The sequence below is a fragment of the Pseudophryne corroboree genome, chromosome 4, assembly GCF_028390025.1.
Source record: "Pseudophryne corroboree isolate aPseCor3 chromosome 4, aPseCor3.hap2, whole genome shotgun sequence".
NCBI lineage: Eukaryota > Metazoa > Chordata > Amphibia > Anura > Myobatrachidae > Pseudophryne > Pseudophryne corroboree.
Genome location: NC_086447.1, coordinates 877753850 through 877775908, shown reverse-complemented (window position 1 = coordinate 877775908; position 22059 = coordinate 877753850). Strand labels below are relative to the sequence as shown.

The 22059-nt window shown below is 48.1% G+C and overlaps 1 protein-coding gene across 2 annotated transcripts in view; it reads left to right on the top strand.

The window, feature by feature from the left end:
- Positions 1–22059, top strand: part of GLP1R (glucagon like peptide 1 receptor) — a 615585-nt gene that overhangs the window by 476738 nt on the left and 116788 nt on the right. For both annotated transcript variants that reach the window (XM_063918850.1, XM_063918851.1), the window contains one exon: positions 21453–21513. In XM_063918850.1, coding sequence (XP_063774920.1) covers positions 21453–21513 — 61 coding nt within the window. The remainder of the gene's footprint in view (positions 1–21452; positions 21514–22059) is intronic.

Sequence of the window (22059 nt, the reverse complement as noted above, 5' to 3'; positions counted from 1 at the left end):
CTCTTACACATATGCCAAACACTACTGCACAACCAACCCACCCGCACACAGCACTCACATGGTTGCTAACACTGTGACCTCTGCTTGGATACAGATGTGTCCACATACATCTTGCCTCAATACACCATGCAGCAGGAGATGTTTGGCGTGAGTCAGCTGGCAGCTCTGTTAACGTCAGGCACCTTTTTTTTAATGAAAATGCATCTTATTTGCATTGCTATGTGGCTAGGATGCACACAAGGGCGTAGCTACCATAGGTGCAGGCAATGCAGCTGCTATGGGGCCTAGAGCTGAGAGGGGCCCACCTTCCCTTTGAAAGTTACATGTGTTATATACATTTTTCACCATCGGGTGTACCATAGGGGTCCTTTCAAACTTTTTCCTTGGGGCATGCAATATATCTAGGTATGCCCCTGGACCCACTCATTGTAGTGTGGTATAAAATTAACTGGAGGGCATGTTAATGTTATATAATATGAACCGGGGCACTGTAATGAGGCACAATATGATTGGGGAGCACTATATATCATAATGTGAATTGGGGGTACTGTGCGGCATAATGTGTACTGGCAGCTCTGAAATGTGACATAGGGTGAACTTAAGAACTACTACAATTCATAAAAGAAACCAGGGCACTACTATGGGATATAACATTAAATAAGGCTCGCTCTACTATAATTCAGAAAATGAACAAGGGCACTATTATAGGGCATAAAATTAACAATTGCTGCAGAGAGGTGTCTCTCTAGAAGCACTGAGACGGGGGCCCCTTCAAAATGTTGCTATGGGGCCCACAAAGTTCTGGCTACGCCCCTGGATGCACAAGCAGCTTCTGCTGATTAAAATGATATGGGGCATGCCTGTATTCTGTGTGACTGTGACTGTATCTGCATACGAAATGCTACGTTACAGCGACTTCCAGGAATACACTGTAACGTAGCATTTTGTTTGCAGATACAGCCGCAGTCACACACAGAACATAGGCATGCTGCATATCATTTTAATCAGCAGAAGCTGCTTGTGCCCCTAGGCATTCCAAATGCCCTAGGCATTTGCCTAGTTTGCCTATGGCCGGCTCTGAGGGCGGGAATGGGTTTTCATTAGGCCCCACCCCTGTAGCTGCAAAATGTCACGATTTGTGGGTCCGTGTGAAGGGGGCAGGGCTAAATGTTGCAATTTGTGTCATTTGGCCCCGCCCCCTCCGTACACACTCACTAATCACTTGCATTATCTGCCCATCCTGTCCACTGGGTGGGATGTGGAAGATCTGACCACTCTCTCGGGGGATTGCAGGACTACCCGGAAAAGTGTGAGTCTCCAGCAGCTTCCAGGAGAGTAGGGACAGGTTGGGGTTAAAATGGCGGCGGGCGGGATGCTGGCGGACAGAATACAGACCGCATCATCTCGCTGTTTAGATCATGACAGGGGTCAGGAAGCAAGCTACCTCTCAACCCCTTACCCTCCTTTACTGCAGCCTAACACTCCCCCCCCCCCCCGTGCAACCTAACCCTCCCTGATGGTGACCAACCCTTACCCCCTCCCTGCAGCCTAAACCTAAACCCCCCTCCATGCAGCCTCCTAAACCCCCTTCCATGCAGCCTAGCCCTCTCCGTCAGTGCCTAACCCTTACCCCCCTCCCGGCAGCCTACACCTCACCCACCCCCCTCCGGGGCTTACTTCTCAGACGTCCCGTCAGTCAGGGATCTTAGCTGCTGGGATGCCGGTTCCGGCATTGTGATCCAGCATCCGGGATGCTGGTGTCAGCATTCTGATCAGTGCTGGGATTCCGGTGTCAGTCTTTTGACAGCCGGGATGCTAACCGGATCCTGTAGGGATGTATGAGTTAGATACATACTGTACCTGCCTACTGTACTTTGCTGTTATTGGCGTCGAGAGAAGCCCGGAGAGAAAATGCAGGTGTGCGGCGATGGGGGCGGGACCAGACTATAGCATTATAAGCACCGCCCCATCATGGGAAAATTTCCGCAACTGGCACAAATTTGCATAGGGGCGGGGACAAAATGACACATTTAAATAGAAATGTGGCTCTAGGCCACGCCCCTTCCTCGTGGACCCCGGGATTTTTTGCATTAATATCCCCATTCTGCCCACTTTACTAGGCAGGATGCAGGAGGGCTGACCCCATATCTGTGGTTGCGGGGGATAAATCCAAAAATTGGGTGTCTTCCGCACAATCCGGGAGAGTAGGGAAGTGTGGTAAGATGTTGCTTGGTCGGTATGATCAACTTCTCCACTTTATTTCTCTCCAAAATTGTATTCAATTTCCCCCACCAGTGAGAATTCTTATACCTCTTCTGCGGCTGTAGAGAAAAAGAAAACACTCATTCCTTTTGTTTGAATGATTTCTAAGAACGTAAGTTTTCTTCCAGGTTATAGAATAAAGGCAATTATAACCGGCCTTTGTCACCTCCATGCAGGATCTGCGTATACATTATAATTGTATGTAGCTTTGGCAGCATGAAGACATTTGTCAGGCCTCATGCGCACACTGCAGCAGGTCCCAGCGTTGCACAATAGCGCACGCTCTCTAATCTGTATTCTGCAATTTACAGTCTTTTAGTTAACAAAGAAAAGAGGCTTTTAGCAAAGCACATAATTGGGTAAATAAATTAGGACTGTTGATGGTGTAATTATATAGACTGCTAAATGGGCTGGTTCTGCGGTACTTATCTGATGCTTGCTCTAAAAATAGCACCTGCGCTGGGAAAAGTATATTGTGAAAAAGGGCTTCAGGGGCTGCTTTATAAAACACACACACACACACACACACACACACACACACGTCGTCATTGATCGCAGCCAGCATCCTTTGTGGTCAGCGGTGAGGTCACTTTCGGTCAACCGCTGACCACAAAGTTCCCACCATTGGTTACAATGGAGCGCATAGGCGCTACATTGTAACACTGCCGTGTGCCGCCTGTCAGACAGTACAGGAGCACACAGCCAATCAGGAGGGTGCCACAATGTGGCGCTCCCTGATTGGCTGATGGAACCCTCTTAGACATAAGTCAGAGGGGGTTTCTGGCATTCGGGGAAAGGGGTCCCATGTGAAAACATGGGGCCCCTTTCAGTGCGAGGTCGGGTGTCCGTTTTTTTATTTTGACAAGTACCTGGGTTACAAATGGATTAAAAGAAGAAGAGGCTTCTACACTGGATTTTGTGAGTATAATTTTTTCCACAGGTACACCATGGATTCTACATGGAGAAGAGGACCGACCCTCGTGTGAACATAAGGTAAGTATGTGTATATGGAGGTGTGTATGTATGCATTAAAGTTATACTTTCAAGGTGTGTGTCTTATGTTTTTATTGGGGTATTTTTTTAGTAGTAGTACTACAGGTACCAGCGGGCCCGGTTTTCCTCCGCATGCTGGTACTTGTGGTTCTCCAAGTACCAGCTTGCGGGGGAGGCTTGCTGGGACTTGTAGTACTGCTACTAAAAACAATATTCATTTTTTTTCCAAACGGCTATCAGCCTCCCATCCGCAGCCCTTGGATGGGGGGGACAGCCTCGGTCTTCACCCCTGGTCCTTGGGTGGCTGGAGGGGGGGGACCCCTTGATTGAAGGGGTCCCCACTCCTCCAGGGTACCCCGGCCAGGGGTGATTAGTTGGTTATGTAATGCCAGGGCCGCCGGGACCTATATAAAAGTGTCCCCCGGCTGTGGCATTATGTATCTGGCTAGTGGAGCCCGGTGCTGGTTTCAGAAATACGGGGGACCCCTACGCTTTTTGTCCCCCGTATTTTTGGAACCAGGACCAGGCGCAGAGCCCGGTGCTGGTTGTTTAAATATGGGGGAACCTCTATCATTTTTTCCCCCATATTTTTGCAACCAGGACCGGGTCAAAGAGCCCGAGGCTGGTTTTGCTTAGGAGGGGGGACCCCACGCAATTTTTTTAAAAAAAATAAACACTTTCCCATCCCCTTCCCACTGATAAACATGCACGGATCTCATGGATCCCTGCATGCCTATCCAAACACGGGATAAAAAAGCAGGTCTGGTTTTTTTTTAGCACTTTTTCACGAATTGTATTTCTGCACGGCAGTGTTTGGCTATTGTCGGCAGTGTTTGTGATTTGCACTTTTTAGTAAATTGCCGATTTCTACCAAATTGCAGGCGTATTTGACCGATGGTGTATTGATTCGTGATTTTTTCCTAGGACTTCCAAAATATTACGAATGCCCTCATCAATGCCGAGATTTTTGCTTAGTAAATTACCGAAATGACACTTTGAAGAAAAAACGGCATCTCGGTCAAAATCGGGACCTTAGTAAATATACCCCAGTGTCGGGAATCCGGCGTATTCTGACTGCTCTCACCATGGAGGACAGACTAAGAAGATGCACAGAGATGCTACTCATGCACACTAGTACATATGGGGTCCTGAGTGGAAGGCCCAGCAGACATACAAGGGTAAAGCGCGGAACGCTCCTTTTCCAACAGTCCTGTGGGCTGAAGCAGAAGCAGATTTACCGCTAGGCAACATAGGCTGCCGCTTAGGGCCTTGCAGGTGTTGGGGGCCCGCTGACAGGGTTTTGCCTAGGGTGTCGAGTAACCTTGCTCCGGCACTGGCGGCAGATGAAACGTCACGTATATATTCACACTGTGCGAAATCTTACATTATATGCAAATTGTTATATACAGTAAATGACTCCTTGGAATTAGTCATCGCTCTGACTCCTTGTAACAAAGGACATTATGAATGAAGACAGTCATTAGAATAAAGCAATTTATTGATGTCATTTATTCCGTATTAAATTCTCTAACGGCTGAAGGAAATCCATTCTAACCTGACATACCTGCCCCTGAAACCATCTGTCCGTCTGGAAGTAAATGTCTCCGAAGAGATACGAATGGCAAATGGCTTTATCCCTCTGTCACAGGACGAAGCCTGGAACTGATCTAAGGGGGATAAGTCTAGAGGAGGAATGGGAAATCTACCTTAAACTGTCTTAAAAATGCTGTGAGCCGCTGATCAGTGTTCTCACAGGGATCCTGTGCGCTGTTGTGACCCTCGATGCTGTAAAGTGAGTTGCCATTTTGTAGCATCACTTTACTGCACCGGGGGGGGGGGGTGTCAGGGCAACACATAGGAGGACACCATGTCCAGCAGCCCGCAATGGAGCACCGTTCACCGTTTTTTTTGTACTTTTTTTTTTTATGATGTGGGACAGGTACGTGGAGGTGTAAATGATTTGGGACCGATACGTGGAGGTGTAAATGATGTGGGACAGGTGTGTGGCGGTGTAAATGATGTGGGAAAGGTATGGTGCTGTGTAAATGATGTGGGACAGGTACGTGTAGGGGTAAAGGATGAGGACAGGTACGTGGAGGGGTAAAGGATGAGGGACAGGTACGTGGAGGGGTAATAGATGAGGGCCAGGTACGTGGAGGTGTAAATGATTTGGGACAGATACGTGGAGGTGTAAATGATGTGGGACAGGTGTGTGGAGGTGTAAATGATGTGGGACAGGTGTGTGGAGGTGTAAATGATGTGGGACATGTACGTGTAGGGGTAAAGGATGAGGACAGGTACGTGTAGGGGTAAAGGATGAGGACAGGTACGTGGAGGGGTAAAGGATGAGGGCCAGGTACGTGGAGGGGTAAATGATGTGGGACAGGTACGTGTAGGGGTAAAGGATGAGGACAGGTACGTGGAGGGGTAAATGATGTGGGACAGGTACGTGCAGGGGTAAAGGATGAGGACAGGTATGTGGAGGTGTAAATGATGTGGGACAGGTACGTGGAGGGGTAAAGGATGAGGGACATGTACGTGGAGGTGTAAATGATGTGGGACAGGTACGTGGAGGTGTAAATGATTTGGGACCGATACGTGGAGGTGTAAATGATGTGGGACAGGTGTGTGGAGGTGTAAATGATGTGGGACAGGTACGTGGAGGTGTAAATGATGTGGGACAGGTACGTGTAGGGGTAAAGGATGAGGACCGGTACGTGGAGGGGTAAAGGATGAGGGCCAGGTACGTGGAGGGGTAAAGGATGAGGGCCAGGTACGTGGAGGTGTAAATGATGTGGGACAGGTGTGTGGAGGTGTAAATGATGTGGGACAGGTACGTGGAGGTGTAAATGATGCGGGACATGTACGTGGAGGTGTAAATGATGCGGGACATGTACGTGGAGGTGTAAATGATGCGGGACATGTACGTGGAGGTGTAAATGATGCGGGACATGTACGTGGAGGTGTAAATGATGCGGGACATGTACGTGGAGGTGTAAATGATGCGGGACATGTACGTGGAGGTGTAAATGATGTGGGACATGTACGTGGAGGTGTAAATGATGCGGGACATGTACGTGGAGGTGTAAATGATGCGGGACATGTACGTGGAGGTGTAAATGATGCGGGACATGTACGTGGCGGTGTAAATGATGTGGGACAGGTATGTGGAGGTGTAAATGATGCGGGACATGTACGTGGAGGTGTAAATGATGCGGGACATGTACGTGGAGGTGTAAATGATGCGGGACATGTATGTGGAGGTGTAAATGATGCGGGACATGTATGTGGAGGTGTAAATGATGAGGGACAGGTACATGTACACAATGCAACAACAGGAAGCCAGGATGAGCAGAGCTTAGAGTGCTGCACACAAACTACAGTGCTACCCAGCTACAACAAGTAGCCAGGTGCTGCTGCAGCTGCTACCATGGACAGACAGGGCGGCGTGGCCATGCCGGTGTTGCCGGCGGTCCTGCATAGTAACATAACATAGTAACATAGTAACTAAGGTTGAAAAAAGACAATTGTCCATCGAGTTCAACCTATTTGTGGCCTCCTATGCATGATGATTTAATCTAAATTTCTGACTGATGCTGCTGTCAGCCGTTGCATTTTATCCCTTTTTATAGTAACTATAATGCATGACTATGCACCATAACCCTGGATATCTTTATCCATTAGGAATTTATCTAACCCATTCTTAAAGGTGTTGACTGAGTAGGTCATTACAACTCCCTCGGGCAGGGAATTCCAAACATGTATTGTCCTTACCGTGAAAAAGCCTTTACGCCGTATTGTGCGGAATCTCCTCTCCTCTAACCTGAGCGAGTGTCCACGAGTCCTCTATGTTGATCTAACCAAAAACAGGTCCCGCGCAAGCTCTGTGTATTGTCCCCGTATATATTTGTAGATGTTGATCATGTCCCCTCTTTGTCTCCTCTTTTCCAATGTAAACATGCCTAGTCTTTCAAGCCTTTCCTTGTATTCCATCGTCTCCATGCCCTTAATTAGTTTGGTCGCCCTCCTCGGAACCTTTTCTAGCTCCACCATATCCTTTTTGTAGTACGTGCCCATAACCGCTACACACACCTGGTTATGGCCCTGGATCTCACATTTCTTGGGTGTGCTCATTTGTGCGATGTACAGATGTGTCCTACCTGTGCTGCGTCGTTTGCTGCTGCTCCCAAGGGTCTGCAGTGCATTTCAATGGGCAGTGGTGCCGGGATTCGCATATGTTGCAGCAACAATATAAATGGACACATCTGTATGCATGAGACAAGCTCGCTGTCGCAAATTTGCATCTCATTGGATTGACCCCTATATATCAATGTGTCTAGTAGCTGGTGTGTAGAATATGATGTTGGTGGGGTTTGTGTGTGTCTGTGGGGAAGGGGGGTATTCCAGATGAGGGGCATGCTGGAGCAGCACCTGGGACAGCAGCATTTGGCCACTGCATAGTGACCCCACCTGAGGGCATTTATAATGGTGCACCCTGTATTCAAATGAAAGCAGGAGGCACACTATCTTGGAGGTCCCAGCAGGAGTAACAGGAGAATGCTGCTCTGGAATTTGGCCACCCATCCTCTCTTGAGGCGGGAGCTAGACTCTGGACCAAGTCCCCTGGAAGCTTTTTGGGCTGGAAATTTAAATGTTAAATCTCCCAGGTCCTAGCACAGATTTAGAGACATCAGGGATAAGAAGGGGGCTGAGCCCTCCTTACACTGGCAGTGTGTGGACAAGGAGGATGGTTTGGGTGGTCTAACGTACTGTAGACCCAGTATTGTAAGGTCCTCATGGCGTCAGAGTAGAACAGCACAGAGGCATATATAAGCCTGAGGACAGCGTACGTCACACAGCTGCTGTTTTTTGCATCTCACCTGCATGTATTACGAGCGGTACCTGCTGTATTCCATATGTTGTTTTATTCACACCTTCTATATTTCGCTTTCAAAGACCTGCACACAACCTGTGAATTTTTCAACTTTGCATACACACAACTGTGTTATTCCAGTGAATGCGTTGTACGCCTGGCGTTCAGACTCGTGGAGCATCATTTAGAGATAATAGCAAACCCAGCTGCAAGGCGTCATTCTGCACCTTCAAGAAAAACTGTTTCACTGTAGCGGGACGTATTTAATGTCAGACGGGAACTTTTAATAGGGGCACAACCTAGCTCTGCTCTACATCAGACAGTAGCGTTACGATAAAATTGCCAATTACTGTATTTGTGCTCTGAGTGCCAAGACGAGCTGTGCTTTCCCTGCATGCAGAATGACTTGCATGTGCACACTTTACATCACAGCATTGCTTTTTAAGACGCTACTTTGTACCCTTTAGCTGGACTTGATCCCAGCTCAGAGGGGACTATTTATCACGTAATATTGGGGGTCATTCCGACCCGATCGCACGCTGCGCTTCTTCGCAGCCGTGCGATCGGGTCGGGACTGTGCATGCACGGCGGCCGCATTGCGCAGGTGCGTCATTGCCCGGTGACGGCCGTCTCCAGGCGACGCCGCTAGCAAAGAAAGCGGTCGCAGCAGCGACCGCACGAAGATTGACATGAAGAAGGCGGATCTGGGCGGCAACTCACCGTTTTCGGGGAGTGGTGAATCCAACGCAGGCATGTGCAGGCGTTTGGAGGGCGGATGTCTGACGTCAATTCCGGGACCTGCATCGCTGGATCGATCGCACAGGGTAAGTAACTCTTACCCTGGTCTTCTTTTACAGGAAACATTTTTTTGCATAGCAGGGGTACACAAGCGTTTGCAGCCCTGCTATGCAGAAATACACTCCCCAATAGGCGGCATCTAGTTGATCGCATGGGCAGCAAAAAGTTGCAATCAACTCGGAATGACCACAATTAAGCCGTTGTCCCATGTCCTACAGCAGCTCCAGACCCTCATATGTTTCTATGGGGCTGCAAAGTGATCACATGGCCTTATTCAGGTTTGTAAGCAGACCAAAAAAGCACACTGTGAGGATACGGATTCTCTGATCACTCAGGAAAACAGTTTAGTAAAATGGCAAATGCCCTTTATTGTAAATATACACACACAGTACACAATAACATTAACAATTGCAAGCCAGGATTGTATCTTACTTACTAAGTCCCCACAGTAGTATGTGATTACATATGCCTGTGGTCTCCTGATGTTACATGCTGGCAGTAGGTCTGTGTCCCCTGGACTGGGATACCAGCTCACACAGCATTCTTCACCACAGATTCTCTCCACTGACGGCACCACAATGCCTAGTCAGCGCCTGCACTCCAGAAGTACATCTACTCTCTGAACCTTCTGTGCAGATCTCTCCCCCACCAGTAGAGCTCACTGCTCTTGATATACCCTACCCGGTCTATTCATCACACAAGCAGGTCAGTCAGGAGGTCACAGAGGAGTGGAGACAAGGGCCAATATTTACTAAGAATTCGAGTTTGTCCGATTTGTGTTTTTTTTTCTAAGTCCCAATCCGGGAATTCACTAAGCAGCAATCTCGGCAGTGTTTGGACTATTCGTAATGGTTTGATTTGCAAAGTTCCGAAATACGAATGAATAGACCATCGGTCAAACGCGGCTGATATTTCATACAATACGGGCATTCACTATTCATTCGTATTTGGGTGTTAGTTTATGAGTGCTCAAGTGCGGGTCTGTTTTTTTTCGAATCGTTAAAAAAAGCAGCAAAAAAATAGACCAGTGAGATCTGTGCATGGTTATCTATGGGAAAGGGTCTGTTTAGTGTAGAAACTGAAAAAAAAATTGCGTGGGGTCCCCCCTCCTAAGCATAACCAGCCTCGGGCTCTTTGAGCCGGTCCTGGTTGAAAAAATATGGGGGGAAAAATGACAGGGGTTCCCCCATATTTAATCAACCGGCACCGGGCTCTGCGCCTGGTCCTGGTTCCAAAAATACGTGGGACAAAAAGCGTAGGGGTCCCCCATATTTTTGAAACCAGCATCGGGCTCCACTAGCCAGGTACATAATGCCACAACCGGGGGACACTTTTATACTGGTCCCTGCGGCCCTGGCATTACATACCCAACTAGTCACCCCTGGCCGGGGTACCCTGGAGGAGTGGGAACCCCTTAAATCAAGGGGTCCCCCTTCCAGCCACCCAAGGGCCAGGGGTGAAGCCCGAGGCTGTCCCCCCCATCCAAGGGCGGCGGATGGGGGGCTGATAGCCTTGTGTTCAAAATGTGAATATTGTTTTTAGTAGCAGTACTACAAGTCCCAGCAAGCCTCCCCCCGCAAGTTGGTACTTGGAGAACCACAAGTACCAGCATGCGGTGGAAAACCGGGCCCGCTGGTACCTGTAGTACTACTACTAAAAAAATACCCCAAAAAAACAGGACATACACACCGTGAAAGTATAAGTTTATTACATACATGCACACCTCCATACATACATACTTACCTATGTTCCCACGAGGCTCGGTCCTCTTCTCCATGTAGAATCCTTGGGGTACCTGTGAAAAGAATTATACTCACATAATCCAGTGTAGAATCCGACCTTTGAATAATCCACGTACTTGGCAAAAAAATAAAACGGAAACCCGACCACGCACTGAAAGGGGTCCCATGTTTACACATGGGACCCCTTTCCCCGACTGCCAGGACCCCACCTGACTCCTGTCAAAGAGGGTCCCTTCAGCCAATCAGGGAGCGCCACGTCGTGGCACTCTCCTGATTGGCTGTGTGCTCCTGTAGTATCTGTCAGGCAGCACACGGCACAGATACAATGTAGCGCCTATGCGCTCCATTGTAGCCAATGGTGGGAACTTTGCGGTCAGAGGTTGACCGAAAGTAACCTCACCGCTGACCGCAACGATTGTGCAAAACTCGGCAGCTTAGTGAATGATCGTATCAGGATTCAAAAAGTTGCAGTAAAATGCACCCGATACCATTCGAGTTCAAACACCCTTCAAAACGGACAAAACACGAATCTTTGTAAATATACCCCAAGGTGTCTGGGTTCCTGTACACAATGGGGTGTATAGGATCAGATTACCTGCAGCTTCATACATAAACTGTTTACTACTTACCTACTCATCCTAATCACATCTGATTGTACATCTTAAATTATACCCCTATTCCACTAGCTCAAAAAACACGGTAAATGCACGGGGCGTGCACTTACCTGTGTTTTTTACCAGTGGAAAAGGGTCCCCCGCAAAAACCCGGATCAAGTGACCCGTGAATCCTACCCGGGTAACTACCTAGGTAGGACACGGGAATGAACCGGGTAGGGTTGTAGTGTAAACGGAAGCCGTGTCGATGCGACATGGCTCCCGTTTACACTGTATGGAAGGGCGGCGCTGGGAGATCATATTACCTCCCAGCGCTGCCCCTGCCGCGTCACTAGCAGCGTCACCAACCCGGCAATATGCCGGGTTGGTGAGCGCAGTGGGAAAGGGGGCTGAGCACGGGCCGCAGCCGGGTAGCACCCATGTCAGGCTCCCGGCTGCGACCCGTGCTCATAGGTGGAAAAGGGGTATAACACTCCGGCCTAGTTGTATTCATGTTAACAATTGCACACATTGAACACAGTATAACTGAATAAACTACATATTCCAAATATAACATATAAAATATAATTGTACAATATCATAATAACACAATACAATATTGGATATACAGTGCAGGGTAATATCCATCAGTGGAGCGCAGAAATACTTTTCATCTTCTTGTCTACATATTTTAGCATCAAGTTTCATAGCACTTGACTGTATTTCTTAGCTGCTCCTTGTCTGCGCAATTTAGGTATATTTTTCTTTTTCACAATATAAAATATTGCGTAGCACATAACTAATAACATATCGTCAATTAGTCGAGTCCGTGGGTAGGACCGGGGCTAGGAAAGTAACATGCAGGCTGTGTCGTCACACTCACAACTGAGCAAAACCATGCTGCACTGCAGGTGGGGCAGATGCATTCAGTATGATTTACCGGCGAGCGGCAGAATGCTGTCAGCGGGACGAGCGCAAAGAGTCACCTTGCAGGCTCGCCGCGTTGTGGGCTTGGTGTCTCGTTGTGCTCGCCACAGGATCTGTTCCCACTGTATGGGTATCGTGGACACCCAATAGTGGGAATAGTCCTGTTTTGCTGGGATTCTGGCTGGCGGTATTGTCGACTATTGGTATTACGGCGTTGGTATCCTGACAGCTGACAAAATGAACATATACCGGGCAGATGTAACATGTGCAGAGAGAGTTAGATTTGGGTGGGGTTTGTTCAAAATTAAATCTAAATTGCAGTGTAAAAATAAACAACAATATCACACGAGTACCTGTAAGTGAAGCCATTACATTGATATCAAACAAAATCTGCATGGTAATGAGCTGTACAATACACCCAAATATCTGAGACGTCCTGTCCATGTTTTATCTTATGACACACAGGAGATTACCATGTTATCAGGGAGGAAACAAGCAGAGCGTGAGTGACGGGCACTGAGATCTTTCCTTAATCAAATTTAGACAGAGAGCATAACCAACTCTCTCTGATATCCCAGCGGATGCTTCTCCTCTGATATCCCAGTGACTGTCTGGGTGTGGTTCATTGGGTCGACCCTAACTAGGTCGACCACTATTGACCGACAGTGAGTAGGTTGACTGACACCTAAAATAGGTCGACATGGTCATGAGGGCGATACGGAAAAGGTCGACATGAGTTTTTTAAATTATTTTTGGTGCCATTAGCTTCGTAAAGTGACCGGGAAACCCAATTAGTGCACCGTGTCGCCGGCAAGGTGCCTCACTCTGCTACCGCTGCACTTGGCACAGGTTACTATTCCCAATCGTAGTCCACATGGATAGTAGAATAAAAAAGATATAAAAAATGGGGAAAAAAAGAGAAAACTCATGTCAACCTTTTCATGTGTTGACCTTTGCCATGGCAACCTACTGATCATGTCGACCTAAATAACATGTCGACCTAATGCATGTTGACCAATAGTGGTCGACCTAATGATTGTCGACTTAAGTGTGGTCGACTTAAAGACCAGATACAGACTGTCTCTCCCTCTCTGATAGCCCAGTGACTTTCTCTCTCTCTCTGATATCCCGGTCATTGTCACTGTTCTGCCCTCACGGAGGTTTTTCCTTAAAATTTTTTAGAAAGACAACATAACCACCTCTCTCTCTCTCTCTATTGGATATCCCATTGATTGTCTCTTCCCCTCTCTGATATCCCAGTGATTGTCTCTCTCTTTGATATCCTAATGACTCTCTCAATTTTTCTGATATCCCAGTGACTGTCTCTCCCTCTCATATCCCAATGACTGTCTCGCCATCTCTGATAGCCCAATGACTTTATCCCTCTCGCTGATATCCCAGGGACTGTCACTGATCTGCCCTCACTGAGATTTTTCCTTAATTAAATTTAGACAGACAACATAACCATCTCTCTCTCTCTCTCTCGGATATCCCAGTGATTGTCACTTTCTCTCTCTGATAGCCGAGTGACTGACTGTCTCTCTCTGATGTCCCAAAGACTCTTTCTGATATCCCAGTGACTGTCTCTCCCTCTCTCTGATATCCTAGTGACTGTCACTGTTCTGCCCTCACTGAGATTTTTCCTCAATCAAATTTAGACAAACAGCATAAACACCTCTGCCTCTCTGATATCCCAGTGACTGTATTTTGCTGTCTCTCCGATATCCCAGTGACTGTCTGTCTCTCTCTCTCTCTGTTGTCCCAATGACTCTCTCTTCCCCGGTCTCTGATATCCCAGTGACTGTCACTGTTCTGCCCTCACTGAGATTTTTCCTTAATCAAATTTAGACAGACAGCATAACCACCTCTACTTTACAATAAGTCTATCAGATGTGATTATCCAAAGTATGGTGTTTATTATGGTTGAAGTTCAGAACATGGGACCTCCTGGTTAGCATACCTAAACTGTTCATAACATCATTAAACTTGTACAGAACATTAAAACATTTTCCCTTGCGGGCTCGTTCTGATCACCACGTTTTGGGCAAGGTGGCTCTATTCCCAATAGATGTCTGCGTGGCTATTAGTAGTAGTTGCCCAGGGGGTTCCATGTGCTGAACTTGAATTGTTTATTATGTAGTAGAGGAAATTGGTAAAACTGTAAATACAAACAACAGAATGCAATTACAATATACACAATGATTAAGCTCAAATTATGTTTGCATTGCATTGTGTGCGGGATGCATTTAATATCCCGGCTGTCGTAATTCCGGCGCTCAGCATTCCGGTGCTGGGATAACGACACCTATTCTCCCTCTTGGGGTGTCCACGAGGGAGAATAAATAGCACGCTTGCCACTGTGCCCGCAAGGGGCTCTTTTGCGCTCGCCCTGCTGCCAGCATTCCGGCACCCAGCATCCCACGGTTGGGATTCTGACCGCCGGGATGACGGGCGCCGGTATATCGATACCAACCCAAGTATGCAGCATCCAAAAATCACATGTAAGAGTATACTGGAATACATACAAAATCATGGTATGCAAACACACATGTCTGCACATGCAGATGATAGCAGCAGTGTAAAGCAATACAGCTGACATACATAACGGACTGTGGCAGATCTATGGTGGCAGATTTAGGGTCAGAATCTCTTACCATCGATGCTGTGTTAAGGAGAAGATTAATCCATATCCATCTCTAGGTGAGACCATGTGGAAACTAAAAATGGAGACTGCCTACGACTTACCCAGAATGAACACAGCTTACTACGGAAGAAGCTTACTACGGAAGCCTGAGTAGTTCAGAATTAAACTGATTCTGAAGTGACCACTAGATGCCGCTGATTACATGAATGATTATGAACACAGAAATAATAAGATTTTAAACCTACCGGTAAATCTATTTCTCCTAGTCCGTAGAGGATGCTGGGGACTCCATAAGGACCATGGGGTATAGACGGGCTCCGCAGGAGATAGGGCACCTAAAAAGAACTTTGACTATGGGTGTGCACTGGCTTCTCCCTCTATGCCCCTCCTCCAGACCTCAGTTAGAGAACTGTGCCCAGAGGAGATGGACAATACAAGGCAGGATTTAGCAATCCAAGGGCAAGATTCATACCAGCCCACACCAATCATACCATGTAACCTGGAACATACATAACCAGTTAACAGTATGAACAAAAAACAACAGTAACGGTCCAAGACCGATGTCAACTGTAACATAACCCTTATGTAAGCAACAACTATATACAAGTCTTGCAGAGTTTCCGCACTGGGACGGGCGCCCAGCATCCTCTACGGACTAGGAGAAATAGATTTACCGGTAGGTTTAAAATCTTATTTTCTCTTACTTCCTAGAGGATGCTGGGGACTCCGTAAGGACCATGGGGTTTATACCAAAGCATCCAATCGGGCGGGAGAGTGCGGATGACTCTGCAGCACCGACTGAGCAAACGCTAGGTCCTCATCAGCCAGGGTATCAAACTTGTAGAATTTAGCAAAAGTGTTTGACCCCGACCACGTCGCCGCTCGGCAAAGTTGTAAAGCCGAGACGCCTCGGGCAGCCGCCCAAGAAGAGCCCACCTTCCTAGTGGAATGGGCCTTAACCGAATTTGGTACCGGCAATCCAGCCGTAGAGTGAGCCTGCTGAATCGTATTACAGATCCAGCGAGCAATAGTCTGCTTTGAAGCAGGAGCGCCAATCTTATTGGCCGCATACAGGACAAACAGAGCCTCTGTTTTCCTAATTCTAGCCGTCCTGGCTACATAAATTTTTAAGGCCCTGACTACGTCCAGGGATCTGGAATCCTCCAGGTCGCCGGTAGCCACAGGCACCACTATAGGTTGATTCATATGGAACGACGAAACCACTTTAGGCAAAAATTGCAGACGTGTCCTCAATTCAGCTCGATCCACATGAAAAATCAAGTAGGGGCTCTTGTGTGATAGAGCCGCCAATTCTGACACTCGCCTTGCTGATGCTAAGGCCAACAACATTACCACCTTCCAGGTAAGAAATTTCAACTCAACCTTGTTAAGCGGTTCAAACCAGTGTGATTTTAGCTACTGCAACACCACGTTCAGGTCCCATGGTGCCACTGGAGGCACAAAAGGGGGCTGCATATGCAGCACTCCCTTTGCAAAAGTCTGGACTTCTGGAAGAGAAGCCAATTCCTTCTGAAAGAAAATCGAGAGGGCCGAAATCTGTACCTTAACCGAGACTAATTTCAGGCCCATATCCACTCCTGTCTGTAGGAAGTGGAGAAGACGACCCAAATGAAAATCTTCCATAGGTGCATTCTTGGTCTCACACCAAGACACATACTTTCGCCAGATACGGTGATAATGTTTGATCGTCACCTCCTTCCTAGCCTTTATTAAAGTAGGGATGACCTCTTCCGGAATCACCTTTTTTGCTAGGATTCGGCGTTCAACTGCCATGCCGTCAAACGTAACCGCGGTAAGTCTTGAAACACGCAAGGCCCCTGCTGCAACAGGTCTTCCCTCAGAGGAAGAGGCCAGGGGTATCCTGTGAGCATCTCTTGTAGTTACGAGTACCAAGCCCTTCGAGGCCAGTCTGGGACAACGAGTATCGTCTGTACTCTTCTTCGTCTTATGATCCTCAACACTTTCGTGATGAGAGGAAGAGGAGGGAACACGTAGACCGATTCAAACACCCACGGTGTTACCAGTGCGTCTACTGCTACTGCCTGAGGGTCCCGAGACCTGGCGCAATACCTCCGAAGTTTTTTGTTGAGGCGTGATGCCATCATGTCTATTTGAGGAGTTCCCCAAAGACGTGTTACGTCTGCAAAGACTTCTTGATGAAGTCCCCTCTCTCCTGGATGGAGATCGTGTCTGCTGAGGAAGTCTGCTTCCCAGTTGTCCACTCCCGGAATGAAGACAGCCGACAGAGCGCTTACATGATTTTCCGCCCAGCGAAGGATCCTTGTGGCTTCCGCCATCGCGACTCTGCTTCTTGTCCCGCCTTGACGGTTCACATGAGCCACTGCTGTGACATTGTCTGATTGAATCAGAACCGGTAGGTTTCGAAGAAAACTCTCCGCTTGTCGAAGGCCGTTGTAAATGGCCCTGAGTTCCAACACATTGATGTGTAGACAGGACTCCTGGTCTGACCAAAGACCCTGAAAAGTCTTTCCCTGTGTGACCGCTCCCCATCCTCGGAGGCTCGCGTCCGTGGTAACCAGGATCCAGTCCTGAATCCCGAACCAGCGACCCTCCAGCAGGTGAGCACTTTACAACCACCACAGGAGGGACACTCTGGTTCCTGAGGACAGAGTTATTTTCCGATGTAAATGAAGATGGGACCCGGACCACTTGTCCAGAAGGTCCCATTGAAAAGTCCTTGCATGGAACCTTCCGAAGGGAATGGCCTCGTAGGCCGCCACCATTTTCCCCAGAACTCGAGTGCATTGGTGAACTGACACCCTTTTCGTTTTTAGCAGGTCTCTGACCATGGCCCTCATTCCGAGTTGATCGGTCGCAAGGCGAATTTAGCAGAGTTACACACGCTAAGCCGCCGCCTACTGGGAGTGAATCTTAGCTTCTTAAAATTGCGACCGATGTATTCGCAATATTGCGATTACTAACTACTTAGCAGTTTCAGAGTAGCTCCAGACTTACTCTGCCTGTGCGATCAGTTCAGTGCTTGTCGTTCCTGGTTGACGTCACAAACACACCCAGCGTTCGCCCAGGCACTCCCACCGTTTCTCCGGCCACTCCTGCGTTTTTTCCGGAAACGGTAGCGTTTTCAGCCACACGCCCCTGAAACGCCGTGTTTCCGCCCAGTAACACCCATTTCCTGTCAATCACATTACGATCGCCGGAGCGAAGAAAAAGCCGTGAGTAAAAATACTTTCTTCATAGTAAAGTTACTTGGCGCAGTCGCAGTGCGAACTTTGCGCATGCGTACTAAGCGGATTTTCACTGCGATGCGATGAAAAAGAACGAGCGAACAACTCGGAATGAGGGCCCATGTTCTGGATGTCTTGGGCTTTCTCTATTGGAAGGAAGACCTCTTCATTTGTTCCATATCCAGTATCATACCTAGGAACGGTAGTCGAGTTGTCGGAATCAACTGTGACTTCGGTAGATTTAGAATCCAAACGTGTTGCTGGAGCACTCTCAGAGAGAGCGCCACACTGCTCAGCAATTTCTCTCTTGATCTCGCTTTTATCAGGAGATCGTCCAAGTATGGGATAATTGTGACTCCATGCTTGCGCAGGACCACCATCATTTCCGCCATTATCTTGGTGAAAATCCTCGGGGCCGTGGAAAGTCCAAACGGCAACCTCTGAAATTGGTAATGACAATCCTGTACAGCGAATCTCAGGTATTCCTGATGGGGGGCATATATGGGGACATGAAGGTACGCATCCTTTATGTCCAGAGACACCATAAACTCCCCCTCCTCCATGTTGGCTATTATTGCTCTGAGAGATTCCATTTTGAATTTGAATCTTTTTATGTACAGGTTTAGGGATTTCAGATTCAAAATCGGTCTGACCGTACCGTCCGGTTTCGGGACCACAAATAGGGTTGAATAGTAACCTCTTCACTGCTGGTGCAGGGGAACCTTGATTATCACTTGCTGTATACACAGCGTTTGAATTGCAGCTAACACTACATCCCTTTCCGATGTGGAAGCTGGTAGGGCCGATTTGAAAAATCGGCGCGGGGGCACCTCCTCGAATTCCAATTTGTAACCCTGGGAAACTATTTCCAACACCCAGGGATTCAGGTCCGAACTGACCCAGACCTGACTGAAAAGTCGAAGACGTGCCCCCACCGGTGCGGACTCCCTCAGGGGAGCCCCAGCGTCATGCTGTGGGTTTTGGAGCAGCCGGGGAGGACTTTTGTTCCTGGGCACCTGCCGAAGCAGGTGCTCTCTTGCCTCTGCCCTTACCTCTGGCGAGGAAAGAGGATCCCCGACCTCTTTTGGACTTGTGCGACCGAAAGGACTGCATCTGATAGGGTGTTGCTTTCTTTTGCTGTTGGGGAATATATGGTAAAACATTTTATTTACCTGCTGTAGCTGTGGAAACCAGGTCCGTCAGCCCATCCCCAAACAATACATCACCCTTATAGGGTAGTACTTCCATATGTTTTTTGGAATCCGCATCACCCGTCCATTGGCGAGTCCATAAGGATCTTCTCGCTGAGATAGACATGGCATTGGCCCTAGAAGCTAGCAATCCAATGTCCCTTTGAGCATCCCTCATAAATAAGACTGCGTCTTTTATATGGGCTAGAGTTAGGAATATAGTATCCTTATCCATAGTATCAAATTGATCTGTCAGCTCATCTGTCCAAGCTGCAATTGCGCTACACACCCATGCCGACGCAATCACAGCACCTGTATGAGAATAAATACCCTTTAAGGTAGTTTCTTGCCTGCGATCTGCAGGGTCCTTAAGGGCCGCTGTGTCAGGAGACGGTAGCGCCACTTTCTTGGACAAGCGCGTCAGGGCCGTGTCCACAGTGGGGGGTGATTCCCAAATTTCCCTGTCCTGCTTAGGAAAAGGGTATGCCATAAAAATTCTTTTGGGGATCTGCGGTCTCTTATCCGGAGTCTCCCAAGCTTTTTCAAAGAACTCATTTAATTCATGCGATGTGGGAAAATTAATAATCTGTTTCTTTTCCTTAAACATGTGCACCCTTGTGTCGGGGACCGAGGGTTCATCCACAATATGCAACACATCCCTTATTGCCACAATCATACACTGAATGGTTTTAGTCACCCTAGGGTGCAATTTTACTTCGTCATAGTCGACACTGGAATCAGAATCCGTGTCGGTAGTAGTGTCTTGTGTTAAGGGACGCTTTTGAGACCCCGACGGGCCCTGTGAGTCGGTCCAATCTGAGGATTGACCGCCTCATGTCCCCCCTAAACCAGCCTTATCAAGCCTTTTATGTAAAGATGCCACACTTGCATGCAACGTATGCCACATGTCCATCCAATCTGGAGTCGGCACAACCGACGGGGACACACCACTCATTTGCTCCACCTCCTCCTTGGAGAAGCCTTCCGCCTCAGACATGTCGACACACACGTACCGACACCCCACACACACAGGGAGTTACCTGTAAGGGGACAAAACCCCAACCAGGCCCTTAGGAGAGACAGAGAGATAGAGTATGCCAGCACACACCCAGCGCTTAAAAACACTGGAATATAAGACCAGATAGCGCTGTTATATGTATATAATTGTAATCTCAACTAACTGCGTCGCCAAAGTGCCCCCCTCCTCTTTTTTCCAGCCTGTGAAGCTCAGCAGGGGAGAGAACAGGGAGCCAGCGTTTCCTCGTGCAGTCTCTGTGGAGAAAATGGCGCTGGTTAGTGCTGAGGATCAAGCCCCGCCCACCCGACGGCGGGCTTCGGTCCCATCAACTTTCTATAGAAAAATGGCGGGGGTTACCGGATTTACTGTGCCACAGCCTAATCCATGCTTATCAATGCCAAATATGAGGAATATTGCTGCCCAGGGCGCTCCCCCCCTGCGCCCTGCACCCTTCAGTGCCTGCTTGTGTGTGTGTGACTGGGAGCAATGGCGCGCAGCTTACCGCTGCGCGCTTACCTCATGCCAACAGGACTCCCTGAAAATAAAAAACTTAACAAAATTCTTTTTTTTACAGAAAACTCTGGAGAGCTCTCTGCAGTGCACCCATTCTCCTCTGGGCACAGAATCTAACTGAGGTCTGGAGGAGGGGCATAGAGGGAGGAGCCAGTGCACACCCATAGTCAAAGTTCTTTTTAGGTGCCCTATCTCCTGCGGAGCCCGTCTATACCCCATGGTCCTTACGGAGTCCCCAGCATCCTCTAGGACGTAAGAGAAAAGATGTATATAACAAACATATGCAGAAGGCTTGACAGTCACTATCTTTATCCCCGATATCACAGTGACTGTCTCACCTTCTCTCTCCGATATCACAGTGACTCTTTCTCGCTCTCTCTGATATCCCAGTGACTGACTCTCTCTCTCTTTCTCTTTATGATATCCCAGTGACTGTCTCTTCTTCTCTCTCTCTGATATCCCAGTGACTGTCTCTCTCTCTCTTTATGATATCCCAGTGACTGTCTCGTCCTCTCTCTCTGATAACACAATGACTCTCTCTCTCTCTCTCTATGATATCCAAGTGACTGTCTCTTCCTCTCTCTCTCTGATATCACAATGACTCTCTCTCCCTCTCTCTCTTTCTCTGATATCCCAGTGACTGTCACTCTTTCTCTCTTGTCTCTCTCTCAGGTGTTCCCATGCTGTTTGTTCTCCCGTGGGGCGTGGTGAAGTACCTTTATGAAGATGATGGGTTCGTGTCCAACCTACTGATTGTTACTCAGTGTCTGAAGGCTGTATGTTGCAGAGGTTGTGCTGTGTGTTTGTGCTGTCTGGCTTGTGAGGAGCCATTTACATAATTCTCTGTCGTTTGTGTATGTTCATAGGGACTATACAGAGACTGCTCATAGGCGCAATACAGAGACTGCTCATAGGCGCAATACAGAGACTGCTCATAGGCGCAATACAGAGACTGCTCATAGGCGCAATACAGAGACTGCTCATAGGCGCAATACAGAGACTGCTCACAGGCACAATACAAAGACTGCTCATAGGCGCAATACAGAGACTGCTCATAGGCACAATACAGAGACTGCTCATAGTCGCAACACTGAGACTACTAACAGGCACAACACTGAGACTGCTCATAGGCACAATACAGAGACTGCTCACAGGCACAATACAAAGACTGCTCATAGGCGCAATACAGAGACTGCTCATAGGCACAATTTGGAGACTGCTCATAGACACAACACTGAGACTGCTCATAGGCGCAATACAGAGACTGCTCATAGGCGCA